Raw genomic sequence first — 24981 nt, 5'->3', positions numbered from 1 at the left:
GAATAGTCGTACTCGATATAATAATCATGGGAAACGAAATTTCAGTTCCATGATTTTATTGACATGCTACTGGCACGGTACTGGAAACGATCGTTTCCGTGGAATCGAAAGGCCTGGGATTTATTGTTACTATTACAATCCTTTCAAAGTACACCTTAATTTTATCCCAGGAGTGTTTTGTTTTAATTTTATCATCTACCTAGAATATGGTAATAGCACTAGGATTTATCCAGGTGTTGTGTGGATTACGAGCGTAGGCCCTTCCCAAAAGAAAGTGGTATCCTATACTCAGTATATTTCCTGCTATGTACACTAATCACTTGACTGATATTTTCAAATGTGAAGAACTGCTAATAGGGCTTTTCATGGGGTGAGGTGTATCAATGATAGACACTATTGATGTGTGTAACACTGAAAAAGAAATAGGGCGGAATGTACCTGTAGCTCCATGGTAGAAAGCGAACCCGAGGTGCAGTGAGTCACAGGATTGATTGCTCTTTATGGACTTATGTTTTATCCCCCTCTTGACCTTTACAACAAAGGTTGTGGTATGTGCTGTCCTGTCTATGTGAAACTATATAAAAGATCTCTTGCTGCTTTATTGGTAGGCAGTAGCCTCCATACACATGTATGTATGTGGTGGCAGCAAGTTTCTCTTCTTTCTCTTTCTCATGACCAAGTCTGGAAATAACCATAATTTAGACATGAAATACTTGTTATTTGAAATATGCTGAGGTGCAATTAAACAAATGTACCTTTCCTCACCTTTACTAAAAAAAAAAATGACATCTTTTCTTACATTTGTAAAATTCACAAGTGAAAATGTGTTTCTGTATTGTAATGTTCCTCAAACAGATTAAATGTACATTTTTGAGGACCTTTTGAATATGTATCTTTTTTACTTTAGTAGCCGTTATACACTTACAAAATGAACAGTTTTGATCAGTCGGTAAAGTATTTACGTGCATATATGCCACGAAGGCTTCACACACGCTTATCATGGGCTTAATCTCTGACTTTCGTCAGTGACTAAGTCCGGGACAGGAAGGGGTGGGGGGGTAAGTTTGAAGTGGGCGGAATTTGGAATAATATTTTTTTAGTAAAGGTCTAAAAATCCTAAGTCTACGAAGAATAATCTGCACCCCAATCATGTCTGGACTAAGAAATTAAATCCAAAAATATATTTGACTGCTCGGCCTAAAAGGTTTTAAGGTGATTTGAGCAATTGAACGGGCACCAAAGTAAAGTGTGTAGGACTATTTATAAAAAAATAAACATAAGAATTTTGAGCCACGGCCAAAAAATTTAAAGTCCAACTAAGCCCAAAAAAGGAGGTTACCTGTCCTAGGTAAGGTTGGCGTCTACGGGGAGGTGATGATGTAATCCTTGTGGAAGTGAGGCACCAACTTCCTGTAGTTGTGGGTTCGCAAGCAGGTCACTAGCTGGAGGTACTGGGTGCCGGCGATGATCTTCATAATCCTGTGGATGGTGTAGTTGTCCATGTCTTTGTAGAGAATTCCCTGTCTATAAAGTCCATCCCTGCGTGAAGTGACCACTAGGGCTTGCCCCACTCCCCGTAGATCCGTTGTGTGGATGGTGATCTGGTTGCCATCCAGGAATGTCTTGAAGTTTCTCAAAGATCCCACCTGGCAATCTGTCGGGATTGGAGACGTCACCCACCAAGTACTTGGGAGTACTGGCCCTTGATCTTCCCTGCCGCGAGCTGCCAATCGTCCCGGGCAAAAGCAGAAGGCCGCGTCTTGGCTGGTTGGTCCCCCGGGGGGGGGGGGGGGGGGGTCACGGCCTTCCGCTTGGCAACTCCAACATCCAAAGTCGCTGTTGCGGACTCCCCCATGGTGGTGGGGGCTGGTCCTCGATGCAGACGAACGACGGGCAGGAACGGTTGATGCTGGCCGTGGTGCATTAGTTGGCTGCTCCACCTGCCGCGTCTGTTCAGTTGGCTCGGTTGGATCTTTCTCCGGTCGATCTTTCTGGTTTGGTCGTGGTGGGGGCAGCGATACAGACGGGACCGCCGCTGGCGGTTGAACTGCCAGCTTTGTCCCCGCCTGAGCCGCCCCTGGCGCACGTTTCCTCTTCCTCATTCCTCTCTTCCCTCCTTTTTTGGTCTTCTTTTCCCGAGTCGCCATACACTAAGGTCACGGTTGCCTCTGACCCTGTGTATACGACTCGGAACTCTACCAGCGCCCCAAAAGAGGCAATCATTCCCCCCCAGGTGGGGGGGGGGGGGCAGCTCGAGAGCGCAAGTCGACACGTCTTGTCTCATGGCTAGTCAGTAGGAGAGTTTCATCAGTTTGAGGTACACTTTTTAGGAAGGTAAGTGGGTTAACATAAAAAGAATACTTAGGTACTTGTTTTTTTAATGTTGTATTGCTTTGTGCAAATGTGAACTAAATAAAAAAAAGTAATTAATTTTATAAAAATAAATGATCTCCCTTATATTACAGACCAAGAGGTTCTAGTGAGCACTGAAGTGGACCATCCTGATGGAATTGCCGTTGACTGGATCGGACGGAACTTGTACTGGACAGACACAGGGACCGACAGGATTGAAGTGGCTAGGTTGAACGGAACATCGAGGAAAGTCCTTCTGTCGGATAACTTGGACGAACCACGAGCTATTGCCTTAGATCCTGTTAACGGGTATGTATGGTTTTACCTGTTGAAATGGTTTATTATAACCCATATGGGTACAGAGTGATCATATTTAATGTCTATAGTTCTTCCCAGCCTCCATGAACATTGTTTTTTTGTAAATAATTTCAGTTTGATTTGACATTTTTCAGACATATTTACTGGACTGACTGGGGCAAACGTCCCAAGATAGAACGTGCGAATCTCGATGGATCAGGAAGAGTAACTCTAGTGAACACGTCCCTCGGCTGGCCTAATGGGTTGTCTCTCGACCTGGTTGCTAGGAAGATGTATTGGGGTGATGCCAAAGACGACCAGATTGAGATGGCTGATCTGAACGGTACAACCAGAAGTGTGCTGGTCTCGGAGAATCTGCCACACATCTTTGGATTCAGTCTCTTAGGTAAGAAAATGTTGTATTTTGTGATGTGTGTGTGGAACATTTTCCATGCTCATATGCCACGAAGGTTTCGAGCATGTCTGTGCCGGGGTCCACCTTAGGATAGCTGGAAACCCAACCCAGGACAGATATTTTGCGATGTAATATGTTTTTTGCAGGCCGACCAACTTTCTGGAATTTTTCCAAAAATCTGGAATTTTTGTCACGTACTCGGAATTCCGGAATTGATGCCAAATATCTGGATTTTTTGAAAAATTCACAATTGGTTTTTTTAAAGCAACTAATTATTATTACATTCTACATTCTTAGAATTAAATATCTTTATCACTCATTTCAACCTGAGCTCCATTTTGTCTAGCTTTGTGCCATTACCAAGGCCGCAGGCGTGTGTCTATTGTCAACAGCCGACCAATGAAAATGTCGAGTAAACTGAAGCCATATATGAAAATGTTCTTTCTTATTTTTTATACCCAAATAGTTTATGCATTCATTTTAAAGATATTTTAAATATCATTCAATAATTGTTTTGGTATTGACTATTTCAGAAATTTGGTATGTTTAATAATTGTTTCTGAATTGACTATTTCAGACATTTGGTACGTTTAATAATTGTTTCTGAATTGACTATTTCAGGGGAGTATGTGTACTGGACTGACTGGCAGAGCCGTTCCATTGAGCGAGTTAACAAACATACAGGGAAGAACCGCAAAGTCATCACAGAACAGCTGCCAGATCTGATGGGATTAAAAGCAATCAGTGTACACATACCTGAAGGTAGGAACATGCTCCTTTAAATCAGTGGTCATGGCATTGATTTAAATATATATATATACAGTGAAACTTGTCTAAACCAGAACTTGAACAAACTGGAATCCTGTCAAAACTAGCCAAGTTTCTAGGTCTTAAATTTTCTACATTTTAAAACTCGACCCTCTAAACACCGTATCGTGTCTAAATGTGATAAATATGAGGTATCCAACATGATCCGGTTTAGACAGGTTTCATTGTATAAATAAATAAAATAAATGAACAGGAAACTGATAAATATTAGGTACCCAACATGATCCGGTTTAGACAGGTTTCACTGTATAAATAAATAAAATAAATGAACAGGAAACTGATAAATATTAGGTACCCAACATGATCCGGTTTAGACAGGTTTCATTGTATAAATAAATAAAATAAATGAACAGGAATCGGATAAAAACCAGAAAAAGCACATGGCTGTCCACATTTAGGTTGTAGGATCAATCCATGTCTGTGGATCCATCTTGTTTTTTTCTGTTCCAACCATTCTCAGACTGGTATATCAAAGGTGTTGGTTTATGCTGTCCTGTTTTATTTAGGTGACAGTGCATATAAAAGATCTGTTGCTGATCCTCAGCAGGAGAATCCAGTGTGTGTCCTCTCTATTCATCTATAAAAGTATTGTAATAACTGTATGTTAGATAAATAACCATAGTTTAAAATGTCTTTAACAAAAGTTCCTTTCAGATTCTTTCCTTGAAGTTAGTGTTTTTGAGAAAGTTACATTTCTTGTTTATGAATATGTAAATAGTTTACAACAATATAAAAATCTCCTCTATGATGCTCACCCAATAGATGGAAAGTGATGAGAGCTTTTGCTGAAACTGCTCTTCTCTCTTTAAATTTCTCACCAGTAATTACTGTTTTCAAATGTAGACGCCTGAGACTTGACAGTTTGAATAAGATGATTATCTTTTCATTTGGTAAAAAGATTAAAAAATACATAATATTCACAAATATTTGGTTGTGTCTGAGTTTAAACCTACATTTGGTAGCAGTGGGGTTCTTCTATCTTGACCATGTATCAAATCAACCTTGATGTACACATAGCCATAGTTTAAAAATGTGCCGAAGTGTCCTTTCTTTCTGTCCTATTAATTTCCACATCTACATCTTCTGTTTGTATAATTCCAGGCACCAATCCGTGTGCGGAGAACAATGGAGGCTGTAGCCACCTGTGTCTCTTCCGGCCGAAGGGGCCGGTGTGTGCGTGTCCCATGGGGCTGGAGCTCATCAGCAATGGCAAGATGTGCATCGTCCCCGAGGCGTTCCTGCTCTTCTCCAGCCACACCGACATACGCCGCATCTCCCTGGAGACCAACCACAACAACCAGCCCCTCCCACTGCAGGGGGTAGAGGAGGCACTGGCCATTGACTTCGACATCAATGATAATCGCATCTACTGGACCGACGTGGGACGCAAGGTATGTTTAACTTCAGTTCTTTTACTTCTTGTCATTGATTGTCAGGCGTATACCAATTAAGGTTCAAGAAAGAGCTTTCTGTGCTTGGGCATGTATCGCAGCTGTCTGGGCTATTGGCCCAAGATTGCAGAAAGTACTAGTTCATGCACCAAATAAATAACAAAATTGTGAAACATGACCACGAGTCATAATATGCCTAAGGGCCTACCAAGGAACCTTTTAGGTTTACATTTTTTATTAGCAACAGTTTGTGATCATTTGAAAATTTAGTAGTGACTACCATTTTTTTTTTTTGGAATTGCATAGCAAATTGTAACGTGATACTAAATTAAATGTTCTTTGACCACTGGGGTTGAATTTGGAGTTTTCCTTTCCTAGACCGATTTCCTTGATGGGATATTGTATCCCCTTCTGCCTGTATTTTCAGTTTGGAGTAGCCTTCAGCTAGACTGGCCTAAGTTATTAAATCAGAATTCTTCTTCTGAGCCGATGCCATATAACCGTAAATAAAATTTGTTGAGTGCCTCGTTAAATAAAACATTTCCTTCCTTCCTTCTTGTGAGTCTCATAGACATTGACGAGTTATGTCCTCTGTCACTCCATGTTAGTTACCCATAACTGGAGACAGGCATGATTAAGGTTATGTAAAAATTTGTTTACTAATGAATTTGTAACAGATATATTAATGAACAGATGATAAATAACTATTGCTTTATTTATTTTTTCCCAGAGCATCACCCGTGCATTTATGAATGGCAGTGCACTGGAACACATCATCGAGTTTGGCCTGGACTACCCCGAGGGGATGGCGGTCGACTGGGTGGCTCACAACATCTACTGGGCGGACACTGGCAAGAACCGGATCGAAATGGCCCGACTCGATGGCTCGTCCAGGAAGGTCCTCATCTGGAGGGATCTCGAGAACCCACGAGCTCTGGCTCTCGATCCACCGAATGGGTAGGTTGTAGAGTAGCGTGAGATCACATTCAGTCTATAGCCTGTGTGTGACATTGTTAAAGATTTCAATCTGTAGACTAAGGGATGGGAGGTAGCCTGGTGGTAAAGAGCTCACTTGATGCACGGTCAGTCTAGAATTGATTCACATCACTGGGCTCATTGGGCTATTTGACGTCCCAGCCAGTGCACCTTGACTGTTATATCAAAGGTCTGGTATGTGCTACCCTGCCTGCTGGATGGTGCATATAAAAGATCCCTTGCTACTAATAAAAAAATGTAGCAGGTTTTCTCTAAGGCTATATGTTAAAATTAACAATGTTTGACATCCAATGGCCGATGATTAATAAATTGGGGTATCGTTGGACAAAACAAACTTTTAACTGTAGACTCTAAAATGTTATAAGCTTGGGCTCATGCTTATACAACTTTAATGTCTACATACAAGGCAACATTTTCAAAGTGGGGCCCCATCTGTGCCTGTTTCTTTTTTCATTTTTAAAACCTTCCATTTAAACCATTTACTAGAGCTGTTAACCAACATTCCTGTCCTGTCTTCCTACAGATACATGTACTGGACTATTTGGGGAAATGAGCCGAAGCTGGAGAGAGCCGCTCTAGATGGAAGTGAGCGCACAGTGCTGGTTTCAGATCTAGGACGGGTTCAGGACATCACCATTGATTACATTGAGCGTCGACTCTTCTGGGCTGATCTTGACACGAAGAAAATTGAGTCATCTGATTTGTCAGGTAGATATATAACTTGTATCTGTATTAACTTTCAGAATGTTTCAGGTTTCTTTGCACCGAATCAATTTCATTGCTGATAATGTTAACATTTTCTGCTGAATCTGATCATAGCAGCAGATCAAGTAGTACATAGTTAACATGATTAAAGGTGCTATGGTGTCAATAACTCTTACTTGTTGCTGTAAAGAGAGACAATAACAACGTGCCTTAGTCACTCAGTTCACTGGCAAAATTATTTTAAATATTTTAGGTGGGTTTCAAGAATTCAAATTATTAGGATGATAGTGGGAAAACATTGACTTAACTTTAGGTTTGAAATAAGAGCTTCTACTGGTCAGCAAGTCTTGTAGTGATTTAAACAAATATTCCTTTCCTTTCCTAATCCTAGTTTGTTTCTTTGTTTTATGATAAAATAAGGTGCTATTATTATTATTATATTTCTGCATTTGCTAGGTAACAACAGAATCCAGGTTATACAGAGCCAACTTCCGCACCCTATGGGTCTGACTCAGTATCAGGACTTTGTGTATTGGACAGACTTCAGCCGCAAGTCTATTGAACGAGCCAACAAGACCACTGGCAGCAACAGAACCATGATCCAAGGAGGAGTCAACTATGTCATGGACATACTGGTCTACCATACTTCTAGACAGTCAGGTAACTACTGGTCTACCATACTTCAAGACAGTCAGGTAACTACTGGTCGACCATACTTCTAGACAGTCGGGTAACTACTGGTCGACCATACTTCTAGACAGTCGGGTAACTACTGGTCGACCATACTTCTAGACAGTCGGGTAACTACTGGTCGACCATACTTCTAGACAGTCGGGTAACTACTGGTCTACCATACTTCTAGACAGTCGGGTAACTACTGGTCTACCATACTTCAAGACAGTCGGGTAACTACTGGTCGACCATACTTCTAGACAGTCGGGTAACTACTGGTCGACCATACTTCTAGACAGTCGGGTAACTACTGGTCGACCATACTTCTAGACAGTCGGGTAACTACTGGTCGACCATACTTCTAGACAGTCGGGTAACTACTGGTCGTCCATACTTCTAGACAAGCGGGTAACTACTGGTTGACCATACTTCTAGACAGTCGGGTAACTACTGGTCGACCATACTTCTAGACAGTCGGGTAACTACTGGTCGACCATACTTCTAGACAGTCGGGTAACTACTGGTCGACCATACTTCTAGACAGTCGGGTAACTACTGGTCGACCATACTTCTAGACAGTCGGGTAACTACTGGTTGTCCATACTTCTAGACAGTCGGATAACTACTGGTCGACCATACTTCTAGACAGTCGGGTAACTACTGGTCGACCATACTTCTAGACATCCGGGTAACTACTGGTCGACCATACTTCTAGACAGTCGGGTAACTACTACTCGTCGACCATACTTCTAGACAGTCGGGTAACTACTGGTCGACCATACTTCTAGACAGTCGGGTAACTACTGGTCGACCATACTTCTAGACAGTCGGGTAACTACTGGTCGACCATACTTCTAGACAGTCGGGTAACTACTACTCGTCGACCATACTTCTAGACAGTCGGGTAACTACTGGTCGACCATACTTCTAGACAGCCGGGTAACTACTACTGGTCGACCATACTTCTAGACAGTCGGGTAACTACTGGTCGACCATACTTCTAGACAGCCGGGTAACTACTGGTCGACCATACTTCTAGACAGTCGGGTAACTACTGGTCGACCATACTTCTAGACAGTCGGGTAACTACTGGTCGACCATACTTCTAGACAGTCGGGTAACTACTGGTCGACCATACTTCTAGACAGTCGGGTAACTACTGGTCGACCATACATCTATACAGTCGGGTAACTACTGGTCGACCATACTTCTAGACAGTCGGGTAACTACTGGTCGACCATACTTCTAGACAGTCGGGTAACTACTGGTCGACCATACTTCTAGACAGTCGGGTAACTACTGGTCGACCATACTTCTAGACAGTCGGGTAACTACTGGTCGACCATACTTCTATACAGTCGGGTAACTACTGGTCGACCATACTTCTATACAGTCGGGTAACTACTCGTCGACAATACTTCTATACAGTCAAGTAACAACTGGTCTAACCTACTTGTAACTATTAGTCAACTATACTTATAGACAGTCAGGTAACTACTGGTCTACCATACTACTGGTCTAGCATACTTCTAGAAAATCGGATAACTAGGTCTAATATACTTGTAGGCAGATAATTACTGGCCTACTATGACAATCAGGTAACTAAGGCCTACATTCACTTAATATATTTCCAATTACGTAATTGTTCCTTTCTTCCTTTTTAACAAATACTCGTTATTGTTTGCAGTTTGAAGATTTAAGTAGAAAAAAACATGTTGGCTATCTTTGTGCTTAAAAACATTTTAAAATGTATTTGAGTATATTTAATATTTGAGTGTTGTGTTTCAGGCTGGAACTCGTGTGGCGTGAATAATGGCGGCTGCTCTCACCTGTGTATGGCTCACCCCAAATCAACCACGTCAAACATCACACACCACTGCTCCTGTCCCACACACTATACTCTCAACTCGGACAACAAGACATGCTCAGGTAGGTTATGGCAGCTCATTGCATGTTTATAAAATAGTTTGTTCATATCTAAAGGGACATAACTCAGGAATAATGCAGCCAAAATCAGCAGTTATCTCCCATAACTGGTGTGTATATTTATTTAAATTCCGACCTCTGGTAATACCAAGAGCGTATCTTGAAGGGGTCTACTCTCTACTGAACAATCAGAGAAAAACTTTGGGTTGAAAGAGATAACCTTGACCTACTGCTGACTCCCAATTTGAAAATAAAAATAAAATAAAGAACTTGATATGAATGCGGAAGAAGACTTTGGAGAAGGGGGAACCATCTAAGATTTGCACCAGGGCCCTGTTCCACGAAGCAATCTTGGCGATAAGATCACCTTAAGTGCTACACTACCTTATGCATGTACAATGGTTATAGCAGTAAGATTGCTTCATGGGACAGGGCCCAGAACAGCAATTGTGACACTCTTAAGATGCTTACAGTTATATTATTTGTTAAAATTGAGATTCATATTATTCTCTTGAAATACAAGAACTATAGTTCTTCCCACAGAGACCGCCATTTTTCATACTATGGAATTTAACTACAAGTAATTTATTTATGAGCTGTTAGTATTTTTTTATATTTCCAAAACAGTTAAACCTTTCTGCTTACCTCGAACCAAACTGAAATTATTTACAAAAAATCATGTTTGTAGGAGGATGGGACAGACTATATATTGTTGTTATGTTTTCAGCACCCAAGCGCTACCTGCTTCTGAGTCAGAAGAACGCCATCAGTCGCCTGGCGATGGGCGCAGATGACCCGGAGTCGGTGGACAACCCTGAGGTGATGCTGCCCATCCACGGCCTGCGCAATATCAAGGCCCTGGCGTACGACCCTGTGGCCGACTACATCTACTGGATCGACGGGCGGCAGAAAACAATTAAACGAGCACACGATAACGGAACAAAGGTACCGCTTAGTATTCTCTCTGTGGACTTGCTTTTTACAAAATAGTATCAGAATTAGATGGTATTTCTTGCAAAAATTTCACAGAAGAACCATAGGTGCATTTTTGGTGTTATAATAATAAATTGAATAATGTAAATTGGGAATATCTTTGGGAAGAAATTAAAATTTTAAATGACATTTGTCTGCATAAACCTTTGGATATCTAGGTGAGGTTTTATGTAACCAGTCAGAGTGCAGGTGAGATAATGTTTTTTGAGAGTGAGAACTAAATTAAATCAATTTGTTCAAATCTGTATTTTACAGGATTTTTTCTCCTTTTCTGGATTGAAGTGATAAACCTCAACCTGCACTTCAGTATCTCGTATTTGACTGAATTTTATTTTTCTTAGATTGAAGTGGGAGACCTCAATCTGCACTTCAAGGTTAAGCCTTTTCAATTTCAGCTTCTGAATCTGAATAAATTTGACAGAATGTTTGTCTTGTTCCAGATTGAAGTGGTGGTCAATAACCCACACCTGAAGATCCAGCCATTTGACCTGGCCGTTGATCCGTACTCGAGAACCATCTACTGGACGTGTTCTCAGAACAATGTCATCAACGTCACCCGAATTGACATGACGTCCATTGGAGTGGTCATCGACAAAACCAACAACAAGCCGAGGTCGATTGTTCTGTATCCAGAGAGAGGGTAAGATATGATACTTTTTGTAGGCTTTAAGCTGGATGCCAAAAATTATTAACAGTTTGACAAACTGTAACTACAATAGTGTACTGAATTGTAGTTTTTTTGGTAGGCAAGACATTAAATTGTGCAGAATTCTTATTTAAAAATTGTATTTATTTAATTTTAAAATTCTGTCCTGGGATCCCACCTCAGCTGTCTGAGCAGTCTATCAGGACAGGTTAATGAGTCCTTTTTAGTGGCCATTGATGGAGAAGTTGGTGTTCTGACTTTGCATCTCTCCATTAACCCAAAATCTTCTAGCCATATCACCACTGAGACGATTGTTATGATTTGTTCGGCTGGTTGAGACTTAAGAAAAATGTTGACATGTCTGTGAAGATGTATTGATCCTGTAACCCACTGCGCCTTAAACAAGTACTCTTTAACAGAAGTACATCCTGCTGCCTCCCCCCTACCCCCCCACTGCTTGTAATTAAGAAGGTATCCCAGGGAACATTCTGTTGAGCATTGCATTGCGATTGGCTATGCAAGTTTTAGAGATTGCTACTCAATTCTAAATGTTAAATAATACCTGTTGCTAATACAAATTTTCAAAAAACAAAATATTCACTGTAACCTAAGCATTCGCAGCAGATTTCAACTCACATCATCGCAGTCTTTGTTAATATTTTTTTCCCTCGTACATTAAAGATGATCATAAATTCATAAGTTATTTTTAAAACACCCAAATATTTTCGGATTACTTGAACATGTGCTTTTTTCTCTTCAGATATATGTACTGGACTAACACCCTGAGTATGGCTCGTATCGAGAGTGCGGCTATGGATGGGACAGAGCGCACCACTCTGTTTAATGTTGGACTCGGACATCCGGTCGCTCTTACTATCGACAAGAAGAGCGGCAAGCTGTTCTGGGCAGACACTGACCTCAAACGGATAGAGAGTTCCGACCTCGAGGGAGGTAACCGCGAAGTTCTTCTCGACGGGCTGACGGGAAACCCTCGGGGACTGGCAACGTACGGGAACTTCCTCTACTGGCTCGACCGTGGCAATCAGCTCGTGGAGAGGATCCACAAAAGCAGGGGAGACAAGCGGTCATGGGTGCGGGGTCGCATTCCTGGACTCAGCGATTTGATTTCCGTGGAGAATTCCTTGCAGGAGCCAAATCACCCATGTTCACACCACAATGGAGGCTGTTCGCATCTGTGCCTGGCGAAGGGAAACAGCGAGTTCCGATGCTCGTGTCCGTTGAATCTGGAGCTGAAATCAGACGAGCTGACGTGCGCCGACCCGCCCACGTGTCCCCCAGATCACTTCACGTGCAAGAGCGGAGACATCCGATGTATTCCCCAGGTGTGGCGCTGCGACAAGCTGCCGGAATGCGAAGACAATTCCGATGAAGAAGACTGCCCGCGCTGCTCGCAACAGTCAGAATTCCAGTGCACGAACGGCCAGTGCATCCCGATACAGCTGTTCTGCGACGGAATGCGACAGTGTAACGATGGGAGTGATGAAGAACAGTGCTGTAAAGATGGCGAACACCGGTGTCTGAATCACCAGTGTATCGACAAGTCTTTGCTCTGCAATGGGCAGCACGACTGTACCGACAAGTCGGACGAAGAGAACTGCTCACAGACTGGCGCCAACGTCGGGCAGCCCAACGCTACCCACTACGCAATAGCCATCGTCGTCGGCCTCGTGTTCCTCATCCTCGTCGTGGCGCTGGTGTTCGTGTGTCGGCGCAAAACCAGCCACATACCGCTGGAGGACGTCGACCTGATGGTGATCAAGAAACCGCTGAATCCTCATTCGGACCAGACAACGCCCGGCAACACGCTGTCATCGCGGGGCAAGTCGATGGTGATCGGGCTGTCGATGGGCTCGGGAAGTGGGCCACCACTCTACGACCGCAACCACGTGACCGGTGCGTCGTCCAGCAGCTCCACGGTGACCCACTACCCGAAGGAGACATTAAATCCACCCCCCAGCCCCGTGACTGACCGGTCGGTGTACGCGGAGGACTGCTATTACTCATCCAACAGTCTGTCGACGGTGCGGTCGTGTCGGCAGTACAAAGCACACTTCACGAAGGCGCATAAGATGCGCAAACACATTCCACCGCCCCCGACGAGCCCCTGTAGTACAGACGTTTGTGAGGACAGTGAACCGTACAATGCAGCGGCCAAAAAATACTACTTTAATAACTCAGTGGTGGAACTCGGGTACGACTCCGACCCTTACCCTCCCCCGCCCACCCCGCGGAGTCACTACTTCTCCGACGAAATGAGCTGTCCCCCTTCACCGTCCACAGAACGCAGCTTCTTCAACCCGTACCCACCCCCACCATCACCTGTCGGTACATCAGACTGCTGACACCCAGCTGTTGTGAAACATCGATTCATGTGACCGTTATAACAAGTGTTGATCATCCAATCATAAGGATCATATGAATTTTTTTTTTTAATTCTTCCAATCATGCGGCTTGTTACATTTTAAGCCAAACGTGTTGCTTGGAATAGTGTCTGTCATTGGTGAAATAAGAATGGATGTATTACTTACAAAAATGGTTGTTACCTCTGAATACTTATATTCCAAGTTGAATTTTATTCAGAACTGTTCACATGTTTTATGTTATGAATATTTCACTTTTAAAGAAGGTTTGTTAAGATTAATTTCTAACAGCCAAGAGCAGTTGTATATGTTTGAAAACAGACCGCCAGACTGTTGTATATATATTGTGAATTATTGCGTAAATCCTTCATGAATATATTTTGTTTGTATTCTCAGGGAAATGCTTCGAGCCAAAAATATTTTTAGTTCTTGATAAAAAAAAAAACTTATTTGATATCTTAACAAAGTTTTAATTTATCATGTAATATTATAGATTTCAGCACATTTTCAAATTGGAATGGATGTCCAAAAATGGCAAGTACCTGTTTAGAGTGAAATACATGCATGGTAGATATACATACATTTATGTGCATTTAGTAAATATCATTTTATTAACTGGATTTTTTTCTTTATTGCTTTTTTTTTTGTTTCATTTTTATTACGGCATATATTTTCAGGTAAAATATATACATTTTGTTTTCTGTTTAATAAAAAATATACTTTTTAAGTAAAATATATATATTTAATGAAATAAAATATAATAAGGTTTCATTAGCACTTTCATCAACGAAAAGACAAACTTGCCATGTTTGTGTGTCAGTATATCAGTGTGTGTGTGTGTTGTGTGTATATTTGTGTGTTTGTACCCCCTCTTGTAAGGGTTTCACAAAGATTATCTCCCATGAACATCTCCTAGGTGCTGAATTTGATTGTTATACAGTGAGGGACACTTTTCTGTTGTTACCACATATATCTGTCTTTAATATTTGGTGCTTTTACATAAAGATCAAAGAATTACTCAACCAAAAACTCAATTTCTGTATCCCCCCCCAAAAAAAACTGGTTTTGTTGTCTTTTACAAATTGTCATTTTTGTTTGATATAAAAAGGTTGTCTCATGAATGCAAATAATATACAGAACTATTTTCATGTATTTTGTGTTAAATAATACAATTTTTATGTCAACAAAATATGTTTTAAAGTCATATTTTGAAAAATTGTGAAGTGTTCAGTATGTCAACAAAATATGTTTTAAAGTCATTTTACTGACAAATTGTGAAGTGCTTACTATGTCAAAAAAATATGTTTTAAAGTGATTTTTTGACAAATTGTGGAGTGCTCCGTAAATGAAAACCCAGTGTTTCACTCATTACAAGTTGACATACAAATTGTATTCGACACAAAACAAAAATACATTAAAAAATAATGGTTGATATATTTGGTACTCTTAAAAAACATTGTATGGCACCTGTGGTTGAAACTTAGTAAATTACATGTTTGTACGTCTGGTATGGTTTTGGGTTGTCCTAATGTTAAGTAATAGAAGCTCAAGTTGGTGTGACACTTTGGCATATGCCAGCATTTTGATGATGATGATGATGGGCCTTTGTAAGTACCTTGGGGCGGGACGTACATGTAGCTCAGTGGTACAGCGCTCGCCTGGTGCGCAATCGATCTAGGATCGATTCCTGTCGGTGGGCCCATTGGGTTATTTTTCGTTCCAGCCAGTGCTCCACAACTGGTTTAACAAAGGCCATGGTATGTACTATCCTGTCTGTGGAATGGTGCATATAAAAGATCCCTTGCTGCTAATCGAAAAAAGAGTAGCCCATGAAGTGGTGACAGCGGGTTTCCTCTCTCACATCTGTATGGTCCTTATCCATATGTCCGACACCATATAACCGTAAATAAAATGTGTCGAGTGCTTTGTTAAATAAAACATTTCCTTGTAAGAACCTTCTACAAATATACCGAACAACAAAAGAAAGGGTTTAGTAATTTACTTTTCTTTCATTTATTTATATTATTCAGTTTAAACATCATTAGTTTTTGTATCAACTCATATAGTGTCGGGATGAATTTGTACATTTAGGCGATTAGACACTCATAATCATTAATACATTTCACACGACCAGATGTTGAAAAAGACTTGTTTCACACAAGAAGTACCATACATTGTTGTAAGAGAACCAAGTATGTTTTAAATATAGATTTACATAATCGTTTTGAAGATTTAAAACAGGCTAATTAAGACTATGTCACACTGATGGACAGTATGATGATAGTAAACTATACCTGTAATTCACTCACTTTCTAATTAAAATTAGCTAGGAGGGTGGGTGGGGGCTACAGTAATTTCATTTTTATAGTAATTCTTATTTCTCTAATAGTAAAAGTTATTGTTTTATTATTGTTGTTGCGTTCACCACAGTTATATGTATGTTCTATTTAGTGGTTAGGAAAATAGTGTTGTAAATATTTTATGGGCTTTAAATTTTGCAATTGATTCTATCCCCAGGGCCATACAGGTTGTGATTCGTTATTATTCTTTCCACTCTACAAGTAAGTCTAAACAGAGTTATTGAACTAGAAATCTGAATTGCACAACTGCTATACCTACAAAGATTACAATTATTTTAAAATTTATAATAATTAAAAACATAATAAAGAAGATCTGTCTACAACTGGCTTTCAAAGGATGGGTGGGATTTACATTGTGTACAATTTTAAAATTAAAGTACTGGTATATATAATTTTTAAATTAAAGTACTGGTATATACAATTTTTGTATTGAGATCCAAAGGGAGGTAACTTTGTACTGTACTCTGTATTACTAGACTATGAAACTTATATTCGGTTAACTGATCAAATGGGTCAAGCAATTAATGCTTGACAAACTTGATTAATCAAAATATTACTAGTCAGTAGACGGAAGACTGAAAAGGTAAAAAAAACCAACATATTTTTGTGGGGGTTGTTTAATGTGTGGATATGCTTTTAAAAGACATTACTTCACTTGTTGACTAACACATCTGACAGCAAAACTATAGTTACTATTATAAGCTACAACTGTTGCATTTTGCTGTTTGTAGGTGGATATATTAAAACTTTTTGAATGGAACTGATCATGTTTAATTGATTACAATAAGAATATCTTATATTTATGTTGCTGTACAGTTCATCTGTAAATATTCATAAACATTCAGTCATTGAGTAAAGCAAAATCTCTGCTACTAGTGACAGGAATACAACTGTTTATGAAGTGTTGTGTGTAGTTTGTATATAGTATGACCTAGACCTTGAATAATGACCTCAAGCCCAGAATTGTCTGTGTGATATTTGAATGCATGCAATAGTGTTTGTCTGTATAAAAAAACCCAATATTTGTTCATAAATATATATTTAAAACTTCTTTTTTGCCATGTCTGTATTTGTACAGATTATAATATAGCAATAAATATTTAGCGAGATATATGTATGGAAGATAGTATTTAGTATTTTCAAAATTCAGTATGTGGTCATATGCTTATGATATCGGATTTATTCTTAAACTGAATTCTAGACGCTTTTTTTTTCTTCAAGATTTTAATTCATGGTAGCTGAATTAAGTCTGATTCTGGATTTCAAGTTTGAATCGTGTCCAGAATACACTTTTTTTTTTTAAAGGATGGGCCCTAAATGTACACATACATGTATATCATGACACTAAGAATGTTAAAAAGGTGGGGGAAGATGTAGCAGTGTCTTGTTGAGTCTTCTTCCAGAATGTTGTCCTTATTTCTGAAAAACAAAAAAAGGCTCTGTAATTATTTTAACACACTGGTGGAAAGAGTTGAAAAATTGTCTCAAATATTTATTGCTATATCATAAATGGTTCGAATTAACAAACGGGTGTTCAATGAAACTTCAGTGTGAACCAACGTGTTGGCTATAAATGATTTGAAATGTTCATTAATAAACCACACAATGTTGACTAGCTTTCAACATTGTTTGAATTGAACTGAATTCTAGATGAAACAAAATAATACTAAAAATAAAATAATTTCTTAATGGAATACACTTGTGTTAAATAATCAGTTTCATTGTATTCCAGTACTTGTTTCTGCTAGCGTAGTGGTGGATCCAGATTAGTCCCAAAAGAGGCAAAAGGGAAATAAAAACTTTTAACAAAGTAAACTAACAAAATGTAGAATTTATTGTTTGTTCGAAAACAATTTATTTCAGGAACAATATCAGAAGGGGTGCATAGGTACAAGTAAACGTTTTATCTTTGGATTGCTTCAAACACAAACACTCCCAGACAACAACCCTGAAGCTAATGTTATTGTTTTAACATTTAACCATAACATTATCCTTGGGGGTTTTGATTTTAAATGTAACTTCCTTGCATTTAGAGAAAAACTATCATTGTTTTGGATGACATTTCTCCCCACCAACTTCACTAATTCCTATGTAACTGTGATTTTAACGTCATTTATCAATAAAATTCAAAAAACAGTTTGAGATACTCTACTTCAAATGTTTTTGTGGGTTTTTTTCACCCCCTTCTCCCAACATGACTGAAATATGGACTCTTCTGGATCCACAACTGCAATTTTATCTCCACTTTGTTTGATGTTAAAGAGTTTCTTGTACATGCTATTCATATACTAACAAGTGCTGAATTTTGAGTGATGTGTTTTTGTGTTTGTTGGCTATTTTCCCAAAGTGCTTCATATGAATGTTTTTGTTCTCTTCATTCTTCTGTTTTTGTTCTTCATATTATAAACAAACATGATTAGAATTTGTTTTTTAGGTTTTCAGAATTTTATGAATTTGTTATGTTATGCATACATGTACCGTATGTTCATTTTTGGTTAATGCTTCATTGCTGAACAAAAAGGAAATTATAGTTTTAGTGTTTTGTTTTATGTTTTATCTGTTGTTTTGGTTCTGAAAAGCAATAAAATGTTACATTAGCACAAAGATATGAACAGCAAGAAAGTGTACACCAAAGAAAAATGTCCAGTATCTCTGTTTCATCTTGAATGATTTTATAAAGAAAATGTCTTTTTAAATCATTTTATTATTATATTATTTTAAGAAACAGGCATATTTTGAAGTAGCATTATTACAGATTGTCAGGAGTGATTTGAGCACACACACCCCTCGGGCCAAGAGCATACTACTAACATTGTCCCTTGTTGATATTTAGTACCGTACCAATAATAATCCACTCACAAATGACTTGACACCCTCTCTCACAAAATCTTCAGATTTGTTTACATAATGCTAATTTTTCATGTATGATCCTCTGAAACTATACAGCAACAAATGTGATTACTAATCAGCTGCAAATTTAAGTGGATTTTGTACTTCTGTGAATCCCAGATTTGGGGTTGGCAGCATACGACTATGGGATGGGAATCTCAAAATATCTTATTACCAGGAACATCATTTTACAATTTTGGCAGAAGTCCACAAGTCCATTATCTAGTAGTTATAATAATTTATAAAATTAGGAAAATTAAGATAATGAAGTTTCCATATTTTTGTTAGTAATTTTACACATTCATAAATCCAATGGGTTTGGAAAATGGCCAAGTCATCAAATCGTGACTGTTATGATGCTACTTCAAGCTATGATATTTATACAAATACAAATAGGGCTTCACTGTGTCAGTTCATTAAGATTTTCAATGTTGTCCAATTTCTAGTGTTACTTAACGGTTGTTTTTCTTCACTAGATTAATCTTCATGTTGTGATGGTCACAAAATGGCTGCCAAGCAGACATAGCACTCACAAAGATAATTTCTGTTGAGAATTTCCAGTTAAACTGGCTTAACAGTCTGCAGTACTTAACTTGATTTAGTTCTGTGCAGTTACTATTGTTTTTAAAAGCTCCTGAATGTTTATCATGAATTATTAGAAGTCTGTTATTATGTAAGCATTGACTATATATGTTATAATACTGTAATTAGATTGAACATACCATAAATCCCTGTATACATGCAGGGTTAACTTAAAAAATGTAGTTAAAAAAATTAACAATTGGCTGATTTGTCTATTGACAAGATGTGCTCATCAAAGAAAATATAACTGGTGGAGAATTTATGAAAGAAAGTAATAAAACCCATAATTGGTAATTTGCTAATTTAGCAATATATACAAGTATACCAAGCCAAATAAGAACACTTGAATATTGTTGTTGTTGCTGCTTTCCTTAGTAGGGACAACCTGTATGTGTCTCTTCAGCAGGTGTCTTTTCTCAAAGTTCAATGTTTCTTTTTACTTTGATTGCTGCTTTTTTAGTAGAAGCAACCTGTATATATTCAGCGGGTTTCTCTTAAATTTCACTCGACCAGGTGTGAAAATAACCATATGTTTAATCTATTGGACACCAAATAGCCATAGTTTAAAATGGATCAAGGTGTTATTTTTGGTTTATTAAAGCTTTCAAGTTTCTTATTTGGTTTAGCATATGTTGGAACTACATACTATATCCAAGTACTTAATAATTGTTAAACGATTTGTTGTCACTACTTTTTAAATGGTGTCCATGCATTTTTAACACTTTTTTTTTCTTTTTTCAAGCAGTGTTCTGGATCATTTTGTTGCATTTAAAACTTACATTTGTTCATTCCCAGTGATTACAGTGAAATCTACTTGTGATAAGACTCGAAGGTTCTGTACTCTCATCTCAGTTTCAAATTCATCAACCTCATGTGTATCTCTCAGTTCTCATGTGTTCATCCTATAACCATATACCGGTATGACTAAATTGTGACAATTTGTTCATAATTATAGTTTGTCTATATGTATGTAAGAAATGAAAAACAACTCAACAGGTGTAGGTTGTGGGTTCTTAACGGATGAATTTGTGTCCCATTGCACACACACATGCTTTGATAGTGTTACACATGTATGTGTGTGAACACATAAAACATATATAACACACACATGCTTTGATAGTGTTACACATGTATGTGTGTGAACACATAAAATATACATAACACGCACATGCTTTGATAGTGTTACACATGTATGTGTGTGAACACATAAAACATACATAACACGCACATGCTTTGATAGTGTTACACATGTATGTGTGTGAACACATAAAACATACATAACATTCACACATACTTTGATAATGTTACACATGTATGTGTGTGAACACATAAAACATACATAACATTCACACATACTTTGATAATGTTACACATGTATGTGTGTGAACACATAAAACATACATAACATTCACACATATACATACATGTACAAACACATGTATAATAATATAAAATGTGCCACATATGCACTGGGCCTATTTTGCCAAGTCTTGTTTTTCTTAAACGCAGATTTTTAAGCATTGTAAATGTACATATGTGGACGCGTACATATAAAACATACAAACATGTGGACAGTATAACATGCACCACACATACATTGGGCCTAATTTACCAAGTCTGTTTTTCCTGAACACATATTTTTAAGCATTGTAAATGTATGTAAAAAAAAAAATTGTCTTTGTAAATTTAGCCCATTAAGTGTCTTGACTTGTCATACAATAAATTGTTCAGAGTGGCTTTTTTAATGAACAAATTGTCATCAATTGGTTCAACCTATTTATCTTCTTCTTTTTTTCCAACTGAACAATTCTTGCTCGAGATGGAATACGTGTTATTGTACTATAAGCAAGTGATCAGTGTTTTAGTTGTGTACATTCGACTACTGCCTTACGATGTGAAAGTATTACCGTCTATATCGTAACCGAGTGCCTGTCTGTCTGTCTGTGTGTGTGTACGACAGGGCCAGTCGGGCTGGACACAGTGTTCTCTATACAGTGTTGTGTGTAGACCACAGCCACCCTTCAAAGCTGTGTACAGTCATTTATTAATTATGCATATGTAGCTTATACAATGCTTTCTAGTTTTATAGCCACACAAGTCTGTACAAATAAAATTACAGATAATGATGACCATACATTGGCGTTGTGTTTTTTGTTTTAATTTTACAAAGTTTTGCGTCACTGTGACATTGTAGAATATTAAATTTCCTATTTTGAATCACTGTAACATATATAGAATACCAAGGAAGATGATGTCACTTACTGAAATGACATCATTTACAAAATGTGTAGGACACGTGCCCATCCACCAGGTGGGTATTAATAGAGGATATTAAATGTCTCATGTTGTATCGCTGTCCGAGGATAATACATATCTATTGGTGACATACACTCGAGGATATTAAATGTCTCACGTATCACTGTCGTAGAATATTACGTCTATTGGCGACATACACACAAGGATATTAAACATTTCATTTATCACTGTCCGAGGATATTACGTCTATAGGTGACATCATACACTGTGATATTAAGTGTCCTATATTGTATCTGTTGGAGGATATTACATATCTATTGGTGACATACACATGAAGACATTAAATGTCCTATATTGTATCACTGTCCAAGGATATTATGTCTATTGGTGACATACACACAAGAAGGTTAAATGTCTCATGTATCACTGTCCGAGGATATTACACACCGTAACTACTGGTGACATACATGAGATTATTAAATGTCTCGTATATCACTGTCCAAGGATATTATGTCTTGGCGACATACACACGAGGATATTAAATGTCTCATGTTGAATCACCCCTGTGCGTGCTGTAACCTCACCATGGTGAGAATGGCCAATACAGCACAAATCCCCTTGTTTTTTTCGAGATACAATTGAAATGTTCAATAAAAGTCCGTATCTATCTGTGATATTTGTATTTTTGCACAGCTCTTTACACTATTTTTATTTAAATTTTGAATTTTTATATTGATGTTGATCATCACTTTATTTGTATTACCATAGCAGGGGTTTCCCTAGAGCGATAAGCCGACACGGCCCATGCTCCCTTAGCCAGCCAAGTAAGTGCCTTCATGTCTGGTAAGCGCCTTAACTGCAGGACTGTGTCGGCTTAATTTGTAACATGTATACAAAACAATGGAGCTGTGATCCATAACGTCATTCACCACACATTATCACACTTCCATTTGGTATCTCTGCAATTCTTTAGATGTTCACTTTGAGGTCCATTGATCGCACCGTTTTAATTGTCGGCTGGCTTGTGCTGGTCACGTGGTACAGGTTATCCCAAGGGCTGAGTTCAGCCAGACCGAGCGAAAAGAAAACGTTCGCTACACTGGTTTGTGTGCTTCACGTTAAACCAAATGGACATGACAGACACCAATCAAATAGTTCGCGAACATTAGGAAGAACGTTCGTTGGCTGAACTGAGGAAAACTCTTGGCGTAATATACATCACGGTTCAGAGTCGGCCGACACCCACGTGTCAAGAGACATCGTTGCGGACATTAAACAGTACAGTTACACAGAAGTAAATCTTGATGTAAATTTGTAGAAAAGCAATAGTTGTTTGCATCAATGAATACCTAACTGCAGTTTCGGTTATTTCCTTTGTCTTTGTTAATTTTGTACCTATGGTCGTGAGCACGCATGCAGATCGTGATAGCGGGAAATGAACATGCAGTATTTATACAAATTGCAGTTACACGCACACTGAATTAGTTTACAATAATCATATTTGTTAGATAATACTAGATATATATTTGTAAAACTGTGAGGTGACATTTAATAAGTTAGCTGGATTTTAAAAAGACCGTAAAATTGTATTTTATTACCTTTGTTTATAAATGAATATACTGTGACGTCAGCATTCTTAGCTTAGGTATTTTACAAGCAGAAATCACAACAAGCATTTAACATGACGCTGAAATCAACAGCAAAAACATGGCCCAAATTATGAAATTGTTGGGGGTGGGGAATTGATGGGTTATTATTTTTTAAAGTTTTACCCCCCACCCCCCAAAACGATTTGATGGATTGAAGGCTGTTTTCAACCCACTACCCCACTTCTTTTGGCTTGATTTTTGTCTTATAATGATGCTAAATATGTAAGCGCCTTAAAAAAATCCTGGGGAAAGGCCTGCATAGTTCGACACCCAATAGGCGATGTATTTTTCGTGCTGGGGTGTCGTTAAACATTCATTCATTCATTCATTCATTCATGTTGAATCACTGTCGGAGGATATTACATGTCTATTGGTGACATACACATGAGGATATTACATGTCTATTGGTGACATACACAAGGATATTGCATGTCTATTGGTGACATACACATGAGGATATTACATGTCTATTGGTGACATACACATGAGGATATTACATGTCTGTTGGTGACATACACATGAGGATATTAAGTGTCCCATGTCACTGGCGATCCTAGACCAACTTTGCATCAAGCATTTTACCACTGGGCTATGTAATGAAAAGAGGAAACCCTCTAATTTTTCCACTAGTAGCACTTGTTTTATTATGCACTTTCCTCCAGACAGGACAGCACATACCATGGGCCTTTGATACACGTCATGGGGCACTGGTTGAAAAAACCGTATTGTGAAACGGATACACCAAGTTGGTTTGATCCTACGATCGTAGCACCTCTACCAACTGAAGATCATACCCACTATTGGAAGTTCAAGAGCTCATCTCTAATGTATTGTCGATCAAGGGTGGGCAGATGTAACTGTAGGCTAAAAAATGGGGGAAACCTTGGCAGGGTCTTCAGAAAAATGAGATTTTCATCAAAATAATAAAAATAAAGTTTGCTCAGTTTAATGACTTCACTGGAGTATATAGATTTACTTTCATCTGCTATTGGATGTCAAACATTCGGTAAAATGTTTACTAACATGTAGTCTTCAAAGAAATCTTATTATATGCACATTCCCACATTCAGGACAGCACATACTACAGAATTTGAAATGCCAGGTCTGCTGCACTGGTTGCGACAAGAAAAAACCCCATCGGTGAATAGGTCCACTGAGGGGGTTTGGTTCTACGATCAAAGTATTTCAGGTGAACACTACGAACCGAGCTAGGCTACACATCTCAAAACTACAAGGCCAGGGCCCCGTTCCACGAAATACTCTTGGCCCTAAGATTACCTTAAGCACATAGCTACCCTATGCACTTAAGTTGATCTTAGGGCTAAGATTGCTTCATGGAACGGGGTTCAGGAAGTTTTTATGAGAATCTAAAATCTGGAATACTGGAAAAATCCAGAGGGGGTTTCTGTTGGAGGGTATGAAGGGTAAATTTTCTAACCCTAAAATCTTGGAAATGTATTTTTTTAAATATTATAGTAAGAGAACTCCTGCACTGAATTTCAAAATATTTAAAACCCTTAACTACCTAATAGGGGCACTTATGGCCTGTTTTGTTTTTATTATTATCAAATTATTTTCTAGCAGAAAGCCTTACTGACTTATCCCATCCAACATTTTCTATAACTATAAAAACTAAAACAAAA

General features: G+C 38.6%; 1 protein-coding gene across 1 annotated transcript in view; it reads left to right on the top strand.

Moving 5' to 3' along the window:
- Positions 1 to 14176, top strand: part of LOC121381929 (low-density lipoprotein receptor-related protein 6-like) — a 77089-nt gene extending 62913 nt beyond the window's left edge. Inside the window, exons 6-16 of the mRNA XM_041511353.1 lie at positions 2466 to 2661; positions 2805 to 3055; positions 3686 to 3826; positions 4994 to 5283; positions 6014 to 6240; positions 6803 to 6987; positions 7441 to 7644; positions 9445 to 9585; positions 10310 to 10527; positions 11016 to 11215; positions 11982 to 14176. Of these exons, the coding sequence (XP_041367287.1) occupies positions 2466 to 2661; positions 2805 to 3055; positions 3686 to 3826; positions 4994 to 5283; positions 6014 to 6240; positions 6803 to 6987; positions 7441 to 7644; positions 9445 to 9585; positions 10310 to 10527; positions 11016 to 11215; positions 11982 to 13584 (3656 nt within the window). The 3' untranslated portion in view covers positions 13585 to 14176. The remainder of the gene's footprint in view (positions 1 to 2465; positions 2662 to 2804; positions 3056 to 3685; positions 3827 to 4993; positions 5284 to 6013; positions 6241 to 6802; positions 6988 to 7440; positions 7645 to 9444; positions 9586 to 10309; positions 10528 to 11015; positions 11216 to 11981) is intronic.
- Positions 14177 to 24981: the final 10805 nt, after the last annotated feature.

The sequence above is a fragment of the Gigantopelta aegis genome, chromosome 9 (assembly GCF_016097555.1).
Source record: "Gigantopelta aegis isolate Gae_Host chromosome 9, Gae_host_genome, whole genome shotgun sequence".
In the NCBI taxonomy this organism is placed as follows: Eukaryota; Metazoa; Mollusca; class Gastropoda; order Neomphalida; family Peltospiridae; genus Gigantopelta; species Gigantopelta aegis.
The sequence above is the reverse complement of the archived record's forward strand: the minus strand, read 5'-3'. Positions and strand labels throughout refer to the sequence as shown.